The 13,408-nt window shown below is 40.4% G+C and overlaps 1 protein-coding gene across 6 annotated transcripts in view; it reads left to right on the top strand.

Annotated features, from left to right (window-relative positions):
* Positions 1-13,408, top strand: part of scaper (S-phase cyclin A-associated protein in the ER) — a 58,786-nt gene that overhangs the window by 19,440 nt on the left and 25,938 nt on the right. For all 6 annotated transcript variants that reach the window (XM_077516917.1, XM_077516914.1, XM_077516919.1 and 3 more), the window contains 5 exons: positions 427-534; positions 5,207-5,343; positions 7,257-7,322; positions 7,710-7,836; positions 13,266-13,381. In XM_077516917.1, the coding sequence (XP_077373043.1) occupies positions 427-534; positions 5,207-5,343; positions 7,257-7,322; positions 7,710-7,836; positions 13,266-13,381 (554 nt within the window). The remainder of the gene's footprint in view (positions 1-426; positions 535-5,206; positions 5,344-7,256; positions 7,323-7,709; positions 7,837-13,265; positions 13,382-13,408) is intronic.

The following is a 13,408-nucleotide window of genomic DNA, read 5'->3' as shown; positions in this document are numbered from 1 at the left end:
TTCAATACATTTAAAAAATGAATCAAATTAACAATGTACTAATAATGGTTTGAGACTTAATTGTAAGTGTAGGATGCGTCCTATGTTCTCAAAAACTTTTATTTGATAATACTTGACTGAAAGCGCCAGACATTAGCAGATGGTGAACTTGCCCTTTAGAATCGACTGTAACTGCACATTTACTTCATGCAAAATGTCTGGTGAAATAAAAACAAATTGACATCCCGTAGCTATGATATACATCAACATAGAGTTTATTCCGCTTTTCCTTGAGAGGTTCAGCAGTGGTCGGTCATGTCCTGTTGGCAAAAAACAACCTTGAGGTATATCATTTCACCAGCATCCCGTGGGGCTCTGATGACCCCTTCCTGCCTCAGTCTCCATTATGACGCTAGTGACCTCTGACCACGGTGCTTGTGTTTGCAGATCACCTCGGAGGTGCACCTGTTCAGCCACACCAAGGGCAAGAGGCACCAACAGGCCGTGCGAGACAGCAGCAGCATCCAGGGACGGGAGCTGTCCGACGAGGAAGTGGTGCGTTATCGCCTTGCCGACGATATACGTTTATTCTCGTAAATAATACTGCCCCGATGCCGCTTGTGTTATGTAAGAGGACAAAGAAACCGATGACCGTCTTCTATAGCGCGATTTATTATTGTTTATCCACCATCACGGCTCTTTTGTGCGATTGCAAATGAGCCTTGAAGTGTACGCAGTCAGGGTTCAGTGCTCCAGTGGAGGGGTGACATCACCTCATCACACTGCTTTTTTTTTTTTTTTTTTTTTTAATAAAAGGCCATTGAGCGCTTTCCATGGGAAGGCAGCCCGCTAATGCAAGTTAACCTCTCAGGCTGCAATATGAGATTGGCTTTTCAGCGCTGCTCATTGTGATGCTGACAACTGTTGGTGCTATACGCAGCACCTTTGGCCCCAGTAGCTCTTTCATTCAAAGCTTTTCTTCCTCGCTCTCTTCGGAGAATAATTGATATGATACCGTCCTTCCTCTCAGGTATTTTCTTTCTAAACGTGAGTCTGTTTGTTCCATTTGACAGTTCAATAAACAAGGAAATGGCGAATCACAATCTGGTTCATTGGCCAAGCATGTGCACAAACAAAAACAATGGCATTTTACTCAGGACGCATGTGCAAATAGAGAAGGTAGGTAAGCAAATTTGCCTATTGTGGGACTGAGACAGGTTACCTTAGGAGCATTAAATAGAATAGATATACAATTAAAATGTAAAAAATTAGTTTAAAAATGTAAATATTAAAAGCACAAAAAACTAACATGCAAACAAGTGTACATTTAAGTCCTCATAATGATAAAATATTGAGAAGTGACAAATGACCAGGTGATTCTGAATTATTAGGGCAATGCAAAAAATCCACAAATGAAGCAAAAACTGCGAAAAATGATTAAGAAAGCGCTTTTGGAAGGATTAAACTAAAATTCACCCATGAGCACTTCATTCATTTGAATGTATATTTAAATCCATATTGAGCCTTGTGCTGTGGTCCTTTTAGACTATTTTGTGTTGTGTGTCTCAATGACAACAGGCATGAATGGCATGTTGATTGGCATATTTTTCACCATTGATACGTGAAAACTAATCAAGCTAAAGACTTTGTTTAGAGAACCATTCGGCGGCTGTTCACATTATTTATTTCAAACCTAATTTTGGTCTCCACTATTTTATTTATTCCACTGCAAGCTATTTTGTAGACTGTAGCTCCATAACTCTCCCTGTAATGAATTTTTTTTAAATTAAAATGAAGACGTTGGGAGTGAGCAGAGGTCACCAAGTAGTTTTTCCCACACTGGCTGGTGGCCAAGGCTTTGTGCCTTCATATTTTTACATTGAAAAATGTACGAGCAGTTTGCTCCTTGCTGGCCGATTCAGTTGAATGGGAGCGAGTCTCGCCTTTCAATATATCCATTCAACACTTTCCTTATGAGTATTGCCCACGACCTATTTCAACCTATGTGACCCTTGACTGACACTATCTTTTTGTAGATTAAAATTAAAAAATTAAAAATCCCTGGATGTCCACACTCCACACAATATATTTCTAATTTAGGTGGGCTTCAGTGACCGTGTTTTTTTTGTTTTTGTTTTTTTATTTTTTTATTTTGGCAACGGTTAGGTCCGGACGGTTTTGGAAGCATCGTTCCCTGTGGAGCGAGCCTTAGCACTAGTGATGTAACGATAAGAGCAATATCGTGACATCGCGATATTAAATATTGCCACAATATCGTCGTTGTCATGTTAACGATATTTTAAAGCAACACATCTGTTAAAAAGGTCAGGCTGATTTACATTTGTGCAGTTCTAGCACCCTCTGGTGGCTAGATTTTTAGTGCAGTTTAATTTTTGTTAGGGATGTTTTGGCCCTTTTATGTTTAAAATTTATGCTAATTGTCAGATGTGGGGGAACGTAATTTGCATGTGAACCGAGTCAATATGTGGAGGAACTCAACGTGTGCATGCATTAACAAATAAGGGCCTCAATATGAAGTGTTAATAGAGATTTTAGGTGGTTTATATGCATTGCTGTTATGTACAAAAGCACAATATTGTGCTTTTTTTTCTTCTTTTTTTTTAGTGAGCTCTTTTTTTTTTCTTTTACAATATTGTGACCTTTTAAATATAAAAGTTTATCATTCATTTCAGTTGCAGTACAATGTGTATTTTTTTTTATTTATTGCCAGCTTTAACGTTAATGACTGTCTATAAGTTTGAATTAAAAACAATTTGCACTTTCTTGCACTTTTTGATTGATATTTTGCTTTTTTGTTAAGAAAAAAAAAAGGGAAATTAATTTTCACTGAACCCATAGACATATAGTTATGGGGATATCTGGCAAGAATATCGAAAAATGAAATTTTGATTCTAGGCAGGCTTGCCCAACAGAGGGACGTCAAGGCTGCAAAGAGCTGCGGCAAAGAAGTGTCCTCCCATAGGACCTAAATAGTCCTGGAGGTCTGTTTGATGCTCTTTCGATGGCCCCCAAATTGAGAACCTTGCTGAAATATCCAAAGTGCCAGCTGAAATCCCCCCTCTCACTCCCCTTGTTTTGAAATCTGACACTTGACACCTTTCCAGCAACGAATTTGCACCTATAAAGAAACGAAAAAGAGTTTCAGTTAAACATAGGTGTCGGTTTTTGATTTATAACATGTCCGTGCTGAAATGCCATCCACAGGAGGTAGTCTGATACAAAAAAAAAGTCATGCGAACCACTGAAGACTGTAACCTCATCCAGTGTCGTATCACTTATCGTCTAGTAGCCGACATGAAATTCAGCTGTTTGCTCAACGCCAAATGGAAAGCTACCCGCTTGGGCCTTTTGTGAGTGACAAAAGAGGCGCTGGGTGAACATATCCCATAGAATGTGTATTTGTGTGGGCTGCCTTTAGATCTGTGATAGCTCTGTCTGTGTCAGAGAAAGGGAGGGATGTTTAGAGGCGGGTCATGTTTCTCCCACCAGAAGCAATCTGCGGTATTGTACGGCACCGCAGCCCTCAGGCCAGTGTATTTGCTGCTTTGTGATCATGGTTCAGTGGTAGACACCTGTCTGTCACCATATTTGACTGTCTCAAACATTGAGTTAGCCCTTATTGTAATAACTGTATCTGTATTTGCTAAAGCATCTACAGCTGCCTGTCAGCATTTTTCACGATGTGACAGCATCATATTTCAGTTTACCTTTTTATATTACCAGTATGATATCCATTATTCCTCACAAGGGTCACAAGGGGTGCTGGAGCCTATCTCAGCTGGCTTTGGGCAGTAGGCAGGGTACACCCTGAACTGGTTGCCAGCCAATCGCAGGGCACACAGACACGAACAACACCTACGCAGGCACCGGGAGAACACCCAGTCGGCTGGAGGCTGGACTCGAACCGGAGTCCTCAGAACTGGGAGGCGGATGTGCTAACCAGTTACGCACCGTGCCGCCCCCAGTATGATATAATTTTGGTAAATTATGTTTTGGATGCATTATTGAAACGACCACATTAGTTGAGTGGCACGTGTTCTAGATAGCCTCTCAGAGAGATTACTGAGTTTAAGTGAGATGACATCTACTCTTATGAGGCATGACTGGCCTGTAGTATGAAGAATCAGTAACAAAAAAACAAAAAAAACGGCTTCAGCACTTATCTCCTGTCAAATCAAGTGAATGGGTTTGACTGGAATTGACATTTTGGTTCCTCATATCCAAAAAGAAATTGCAATATAATACAATTTTAATTTAATCTTTATTTTAATATCCTACATCTTGATCAGACTGGACATTTTGAAAAAATTCAAAACTAAAAGGGATATTCCATGTCAAAGTTAACCAAGCCAAATGCGCAGACCGGATCAGATTCAGAGGAATCTTGGTTTGCCAGCACAGCTTCTGATTAGGGGGAGCTTGTTTGGAATTGAACGTTGATTAATCACTGAAGCAAGTGATGCAAAATAGGCTGCACTACTTACTACAACCAACAAGGGCGCTGCTGAGTCAATCTCAAGATTGTGGCCTAAATAGTATAATAATATTTTGGATATCATTAGTATCATGGAAACAGGAGTTCCAAACAGAGATTGTCCTATCACAAAAACATTTCAAATATATCCGGTTATTGAGTTATTCATTGTTCCTTTACAATGAACTCTCATAGGCCGACCATTTATTAATGATCCCTTTCACACGTTTAACTGATTCTGACACCTGTACCTGTATCACGCTCCACTGTAGTGACAGGTGCACAGGCACTTGTCACCAGAGGCTACGGCATCCCACATGCAGGTTTAGTTTGACTTCTCAGTGGAAGTCCTTTGTGTGAGGCCTTTCCTCTAGGGTGATGTATGACAGCATAATTAGATCATTAGTTTCTCGCACATGCAGCCTGTCGCTCAAATGTACATTATACCATCTCTTGGTGGAAATACCAAATATGGTCAAAGCGACTTCTGTATTACAAAGGTAAATTATAGGACACAGTGGTGTTACATGCAGACATTCACTGAGATTATTTTTGCTATTCAAACCCTTGTTGTCTCATGTTTACCTATCTTCTGAAAAAAAATATTTGTTTTAATGTTATTGTGTGTACTGACAGTCAGTTCATTTCAGCTGATGATATATTTACTTTGTTGAGTAAAATATGTACTGGACTTTTGGATATACAAAAACGTACCACTTGTGTGTGCTTTAGGAGCATCTTTCCTTGAAGAAATACATTGTGGACATCATGATTGATAATTCGGTTTCCTCTGAGAGTGTAAAGGACACCGAGGAGAGGCAAAAGGCCCGCAAGAAGGCGAAGAAGCTCCGTGCCAGGATGAACTCCAGGTCAGTATCTTTTTTTTTTTTTTTGTTTTTTTTTTCCCTCTCTATCTATCAGTCAGTTGATCACTTCCCATCTCTCAGAGGCACAGAGGACAAAAGTGATGCAGGACTTTTTGCAGTGCTAAAAAACAAAACAAAACAACATGTTATGTGCATCCTGACTGTCCACAAGCTAGCACTAATGACCTTAATTTATGGGCACTTTCAATGATTGCACGGCAAAACTGCAAATCGGTCTCTCGGGCCTGGCCCTCCACCTGTAAAGAGCTTTTCTCCAAATTGCTGCCTCGCCATTGCCAGCATCTCTCTGTACAGTGTTCATGTTAAAGCATGTATGATCCCTGCCCATTTTTCTTCCTTTCAGCTATTGATTTTTAAATGAAATATCAAAGAAAATCAATACTAATAAACAAATAGGAGGCTAGCTTGCTGTGCAGCAGAACCTGGAACTAAGCGTACTTAATTTAACTTGGCTGTCAGACCACGGAGCAAAAGAGCCTGTTTTTTTGTTTGAATGATGAAAAAGGATGTTGTGTATTTTAGATGTATTTTTAATTTAATACTTGATTCAATATTTTAATATAAGAATGTTTTACTTTTGGCGTCAAAAATTGTTCCTTTAGTTTATTAGAGGCCAGGGATAGTGTTAGTGTTTTGCAACAATTTTCTTCATAGTAATAGGCCACCATTTAATGAACTCTACAGTAAACTCTGCTTACCACTTTTCTCCTATTGCAGTCACGCTATATTGAGAACATATCAATTTTTGCAATTTTTTTTTTTGCGCAAAATATTTGCACGTATTGGAGGGGATTCAAAAACACTTTTTATATAGTTTATCGCAAGTGGTTCTGGAACGTAACTCCCAAAATGAATGTGGATCATTGTATAAAGTATATAGTGGGGGAAAGGCAACATGTTTTTAAAGAGAAGTACAGCCTCTATACAATAAAGCATCAACAAGAACATTTCATTTTAATATTGTTCTTCTTATCATCATCGTCTTTGCTTCTAAAAGAGTGCTTGGAAGCCTCAGGAAGAAACACTGATGCCTTTCTGGCCTTAGTGCTTCAGTCTCAATACTGCTGTTCAGGCTTTGTGCGGTTCCGTGGTGTTGAGAAAGACGACATGATCCGTCTCCTTTCTCTGTCACTCCCTCGCCAGCCCTGCTGGGACTCAAAGGTAACAGGCCCCCAAAGGCAATTCAAAAACACAGAAACCCCTTAAAACATAAACGTTTAGCTGCTACATCACTGGGTGTAAATACTTTGAAGAAAACAATCTCTTCTTCTGCTCCATGCGTAACAAGCTCAACTTTGTGTTAGGAAGGAAAATATAATTATAATTTTGTCTTAACTGATCATCAGTTAGCTTGCTCTAACGATTTTGCCTTCAATTCTTCACTGATGGTTTGCACAGTGCCAACAGAGTGCTCAGTGGGTTGTAAGAGGGAGAGCATCTCCGATAATTGTTCATTCAAAGACACTCTTATATCTTATCACAAGTTCCTTATCATGCTTGTTAAAAGCTTGATGCAATCGCAAGTCAAAGACATACAGTTTGTCATGATACTACCCTCATGGCTATGACCTTCCACTAGGTCACACTTTTAAAACACCTACATATGATTGTCACCTACATTACCTACTTTTTCCTGAGAAGATGAAATTTGAGTATTTGGAGTTATGATTTAATCTTGATTATAGTCTGTGCCAGTAAAATGCTGCTACCTCGAGATCGGCAGTGGTGGCGGATAATTTTAGGCCGAGCCACTCCGCTGACAGGTCAAATAAACACACTGGGCTTGAACATTTTCTTTCCTCTCACACTTTCATCCGCTGTGTGCTTTAACTGGAAGGCCAAACGCTTTTCCCCCTAGGAGTGAAATACTTTTTTATTCACTTGTACCCCCGCAGAGCAAAGCAATACGAGACATCATTTGACGCAAAGACGCAAGTTCCTGAATCCCCGTACAAGGCCAAGTAAGTGCACGCCTTTTTTTAATCTCTGTTTATTATCTTCACTCAAATATTAGGAAACTCGCCATTTTGTATGTCTCTGATTATTTTGACACTTGATTCAGTTGTTCGAACAGTCTCAGAGGGAGGTCACCATGAGGAAAGTGAATCACCTTTTCCAAAGATTGCAAGTGAATGGAAAAAGCGCTTCATCTAGATTATTTGTTTTGACAGTTGTTCAAAACCTCAAAGCACTAAGGTTTTGTGGAAACCAAAAATTTTCAATATTTAAGTATGGTGTGTTTGTTATTTGCCACTGTTGACTCCTATCCAAACTGCAGGTAAAAAAATAAAATGAAAAATAATACTTCATTCCTTCAATGAACTGCTCTTTCCCGCTGCAATTTCTAGGTTACAGCGCCTCGTGAAGGACCTTTTGAAGCAACTGCAGGGGCAAGACAACGGCCAATGGGCCAACAACAAAGTGTCCAGCCTGGATCGAACTTTGGGAGAGATCGTTCGCATCTTGGAGAAACAGGTAGCTTAAACATCATGAATGAGTTAAACCAATTTTTGTCTATGCATTGTTTTCAATTAATTAAGCCATACTGTAATATGTTTTTTTTTTCCCCTTCTATTTTATTTTTATTTTTTTTACTTGACTTCATCGCTTCCCGTGCTGGCTTTTAGCAGTGGTCCCGCTCTTTTGGCTTGGCTGAGCCGTCTGGAGCTGAGCCTGGGTCATGCCAGACGCTCTGTATGTCTCCTCGGTCATTAGTTGTGTTTGGCTTCGGCTCCTTCTGTCTCACCCTCCCAAGTATCACTTACTCTAAAGCCACTTGCCTTTGGTTATTGACTAATGAAGACCATGTTAACTGTGTTTTGATTGTGCACATGGTACCAATCGAGGTGCTTCCTGGCACGAGAGTGAGCATTGTCCCTATATATATGTGGTTTATACCACTCAGACGCCGCTGGTTTAGACAATGAGCAGTTGAATAAAAAAAAAAAAAATGTTATCCCTACCAGGCATTTGCGATTATAGTTCATCCAGTTCTTATCTATAAGTTCTTATTCATCCCAAAATGCATTATTGCAGACACTCACAATGTTTTGCGTATTTCAGGTAACACCCAATCACAGCTCAGCTTCAGAAAGCAGGTGAGCTGTGATTGGCCATTGCCTGAGTCCTGAGCAACTGTGATGTCATCTTCAGTCGACAATAAGTGGCAAAATGGCTGCCCCCTGAAATTGATAAAAACAGCTGGATTTTGCTTCGTAACTAATATTGCAAAAATGTAATAGTAATCAGAATGTCATTTTTAAACAAGTGAGGTCACACATAACATATTATTGTGAAGAAATGTTTAAGGTTGACTTCCAGTTGAAGTGTTAGTGAAAAGTGATAGGGTTAGCCATTTTTTTTTTACTAGGGATGATCGATACCATTTTTTTTTTCAGACCGATACCGATACTCAGACCCTCAGTACTCACCGATACCGATATAAACTGCCGATACCAGTAGTACATTTTGACAAATAAAAAAAATCACTAAAAGATATTTTTAAACAAATAAAAAAAAAAACAGCACAGACATGCATGGCAGATTCAGAATTTTGAAGTATTTCCAAACTGGTGAAGTTTTGGTGAAAAACTGCTGCAAGCTAGCGCCAGTTACAGGCAAGGAGGACTCACTTAACGTCTTCCCCCTCTGCCATCGGTCGCTTGTACTCGTCTGCGTCACGAGTACTCGAGTACTTGAAAAAAGGCTGGTATCGGGCCGATACCGGCACCTGGTATCGGTACCCGCCCATCCTTTACAATGGGAACACAGTAAAACGCGTACCTCACCGAACTGAACTTAAACAGTAGCGTTTAGTGAAAATGGCGCTTAACCTTTTCTTGAACACATGGACCATATGCCATGACTGTGTCAAACTTAGAAGTTGATGGAGCATGTTTATGACATATGTCAATCTGTGGCAATGATACGTCAAACACATGACTATAAATCTGTTCTTGTGGTTTTCCATAAAGGAAAGTGAGTGCATATATTCAATATACAGCTACATAGCTGTGGTTCCAACTAGAGGTTATCTGAAACCTGTTTCTGGCTTCTTGTTTTCTCTCTCTGTAAAACCATATTAACTTGAGCAGAGGGAAGTCATTAAAACACCTGCCACCATGTTTATGATGAGGAAAATATACAGCCCACTTCCTGTAATGAGGCATAAATTTCCTCCCAAGTTGTGGTTTGCGCCATTATACCATTCCACTGTGTCTGTGAGCATCAGAATAGAAAAGATTATGGAGTCCCATCAGTGACAACCAGGCTAGCCCGAGATGCTATTATCGTATTTCCCCAGGGACGCTTAGAAAGAAGTACTTGCTGGCACAGCCTCCTCTAAGGAGAGAGGAGGAGTTCGGTGTGATGTAAGTAGCTCACAAGCTGTCACTACGCGACGAACTCTGCTCTCTTCCCCGCCCACTTGCAACATGAGGTCAGGGGTCAGTGGGCCACTGAAGATGTGTTCTATAGGCAAATCGAAGGCCTTGTCTTGCACGTCTGTTTAAAATTTCGAAAACCTCTGTTGGTCAAGTTGTGCTCGACCATCTCGTATAACTAGAGCCACGGGTGAGCATGATTGGCAAATGGGCAGTCGGGGGAACACTTTTGCTCTCTAATCCCTGGACAAAGTCAAATAAATAGAGTCTCCGTCAGCATGGCTGTCTGGCCTCTTCAAGTCGGGGGCCGTTTAGATTATTTGACCTAACAAGCATCTCCCATGTCACTGACTCACCTACAGATTTGTTTTTCTGCCCCATATCTGATTCAGTCTCCACTTTCGCTGCTAATTCTGTAGACAACACCCGACACTCCCCTCCCGCACTGCTGTTTGGGCCCCACCCCTTCACCGCTCGCGAGGTTACACGTCGTCTCTCTCTGACCCCGGCTTGTTTCTCCCTCGGTGGCCTCTAATGGTTTATTTTGTGTCAAACCTAATTCTAGCTATACTCCATGTGGTTGAGAAGCAAATTTTTCCAATTTTCTGCTCTTTTTTTTTTTTTTTTTTTCTCCACACATACACACTCCTTATGATTTATCGTAATGTACTGCCCAAAGTGTTTATTAGTGTTTTCAATGAAGGCCTGTCAGAAAATAGGCAACACGTAAGGAATGCCAAGAAAAGAGACCTGCAAATACCTGAAAGTGTGGGCTCTGTTTGCATTTTCAATGCCAGTTGTCAGTCTGCTTTTTTGAATAGGGAATGGAAAAGTTTGAACTTTTAAAGTGTGTTTTGGGAAGGTCAGATTGACAGCACAGGGCGAGTACTCAGTGACAACAGAGGTGAGTAGAGTACGTTTCGTTACATGTCCATCTTCATTACGGAATTAGACAAGCAGAAAACAAGTTGCGCATTCAAACGCTTGGTAAAGAAGGCGGGGTTTTCTTGTTTAGTTTCATTTATATATTTATAATTTAAATTGACAAAGGTAATTGGTTCAGATAATGGCTGGATGGATGGAAATGACAAATTTCCCTTGGGTGTCTTAAAACATCAAGGTGGGGTGGTTGGGCACCTTAGTGCAAGCAGAAAAATGGAAAAATAGTACAAATTCTGTTAGTATTTGGCATTATGAAATACTTTGAGTGGATGATGCTCAGCTTTCCAAAACTGATCAATTGTTGTTTAGAGTTGTCCCAAAAAGTATGAATGCTGAAATAATGAGGGCAATGAGGGCATTTGGCATTTATTTTCGCTGAATCAAAACATTCGATATTGAATATTACCAAAAACAAACAAAAATAACAGTTACATCTTGAACAAAATTGTTTGTTTTTTTAATTGTTTCCATATTTTCATCATTTTCTCACCACAAGTCCAAGCATGTGGAATTAAATTTATCTTTGAGTGACTGTATGGTTTCTCTATTTTGATTTTGTTATACTTAATTAGCATGGTCCATTTATTTCAGATGGTAATCTATTTCCCAGTCCACTAAATCTTACACCAAAACATACACAAGTTTTATACCAAATTCCAAAACGTTTACTTCCTCGTGCTTTTGCTGCCAACCGTGCTGGAGAGTTTTGTTTGGGCTGCATAATGACAAACCATCACAGTCGTGTCATGCAAAAATATCAACTTGACTACTTGCTTGTCCATCTGCTGGTCAGGCTGGACTAGCGAAGCTATTACCTCTCTTCCATGTAATTAAAGAGTCTGGTGGGGAGGAGGCCACAAAGTGCAATCTGGCTGTTCTGCGCACACGGGTGCAGAAATTAGCAGCTGCTGCGGCCTTCCCATCAGCTGGGGTAACAATAGTTGACCCTGGACAGTAATTGAATAAGATTCCCCCTTGTATTATTCAGAAGCCATCATTCTAACTTGGGTCTTAATGATTGGCCTTTGGTGGCCGTCCTGTTAAAGAAAGATAAATTAGCTACTCCTCCTTTATTGTTAATATTGATTTGGGGGTAAAAATTGATCCGAATAAATGGAAGGGAACATGAACTGTATTTTTAATGGTTATCGCCAAAAAAAAAAAAAAAAAAAAAAGGGCCATAACGGCTTTATGTGCTCACCAGCTAGAGTTCAAGAATTGTCATTTCCATCTATCCTGTTTTACTGAACTAAGTATTAAATTAGTGTAGAGTGATTTGCAAATAATTGCTGAATTAACAGTGCCAATGCTAACATTCAAATGTGTGGCTTGTATAATACAAATATCATTCTTTAATTCAATGCTCACGAGTAGTTGTAAAGGTGGAAAAGTCAGCCTTTTATGATCGGTGTTTTGAACTTAATCCCTTTCACTCAGTTTGGTTCCATTTTCACAGCAGATGCATCTGTCATCAGAAGATACCAGCTAGCCGAGCTGCGTCTGCTCTGTACAGGAGACAGTCCGGACTGGGCAGGTCCCATTCAGCACATTAAATGCTGTTTGATAAGCTCCAATATGAAACCGCCGCAGAGCTTTTAGATGGGTGTGTTGATGGGAAAGTTAAGAGAAGGGCTAAACTCAGTGGCTGAAACCCAATTAGGGATTGGATGTGCTAGCTAGTCCTCTTTGGTTATTTCAAAATGGCAACACGGACCAAACCACCTTTAGAATACGTTCTTATGTTTATAAGGAACGCCGTAATCAAGGTGCGTTTGCATCCTTAGTTGGCATGAGTGACAGATGAAGAGCTTATCTGCAATTTAGCAAAGCGCTCGACTCTCAAATGTGTTGAGGCTTGTTGGCAACTTACATCTAAGGAACAAAAGCGGCGTGAAGTGGCTGGATATTTGTGCTGTCATAGCACTAAGGATCCTGTAACCTCATTAGGAGGTGGGGTGACCTTCAGTAACACAGCCCGCTTAAGTCGCGCAAAGTAGGTCCATACGGCTACTTCAACCCAGACACAAATATGGCCGACCATTTCCAGGCACCATTGAATAATAATCAACAATATTATTAACAATCAACTCATTCATTTTAATAGTTAAGGCCTTAAAAAATTTAAAAAAAAACTATGGTAAGATTGTGCAGAGACAATTGTCTGGAATTATTTTTCTTTTGCCAAGCAGATAACCAACATTGTTAGAGATTGTACTGCGCTTCCACGGAGTGCAAAATCGAAAGCTAAAATTTGACAGGTTAGAAAAAAACTATGCAGCAAGCTTCCGAATGCAGAAAAAGACATTTTGTCAGCGTTTCTTTGACTCTGACCATTTGTTGAGACCACCCACCCAACATAGCCATATGCCCTCTAATGAAACTTGATTGCAGGTGGGACAGGCTGCACGTTTCAGATTCAACGGGGATGCTTCGGGGATCACTTTGCTTTGAATTTCAATACGTTAACCCTTTTTGAAGAAAGAACCTCCCGCCCTCGTGAGAGCCATATAATCATGCCTGCGCGGTCTGTGGCTGACTTTTGTCTTTTCTCTGTGTCTCTCTCTGTCCCTTCCTTGATAGAACGCCGCAGACCAAATAGCCTTCCAAGTGGGCGGCGGCCTATCGGCTTTGGAGCAAATCCTGCAGGTCGTCACTGCTGCCTCTTCACCTACCGCCCTTCCCCGTATTCCTTACAAGTTAGTACCACGTTTCAATTGTACTTG

The sequence above is a fragment of the Festucalex cinctus genome, chromosome 3, assembly GCF_051991245.1.
Source record: "Festucalex cinctus isolate MCC-2025b chromosome 3, RoL_Fcin_1.0, whole genome shotgun sequence".
Classification (NCBI taxonomy): Eukaryota; Metazoa; Chordata; class Actinopteri; order Syngnathiformes; family Syngnathidae; genus Festucalex; species Festucalex cinctus.
Note: the sequence above shows the minus strand (reverse complement) of the source record. Positions and strands in the feature narration are given on the sequence as shown.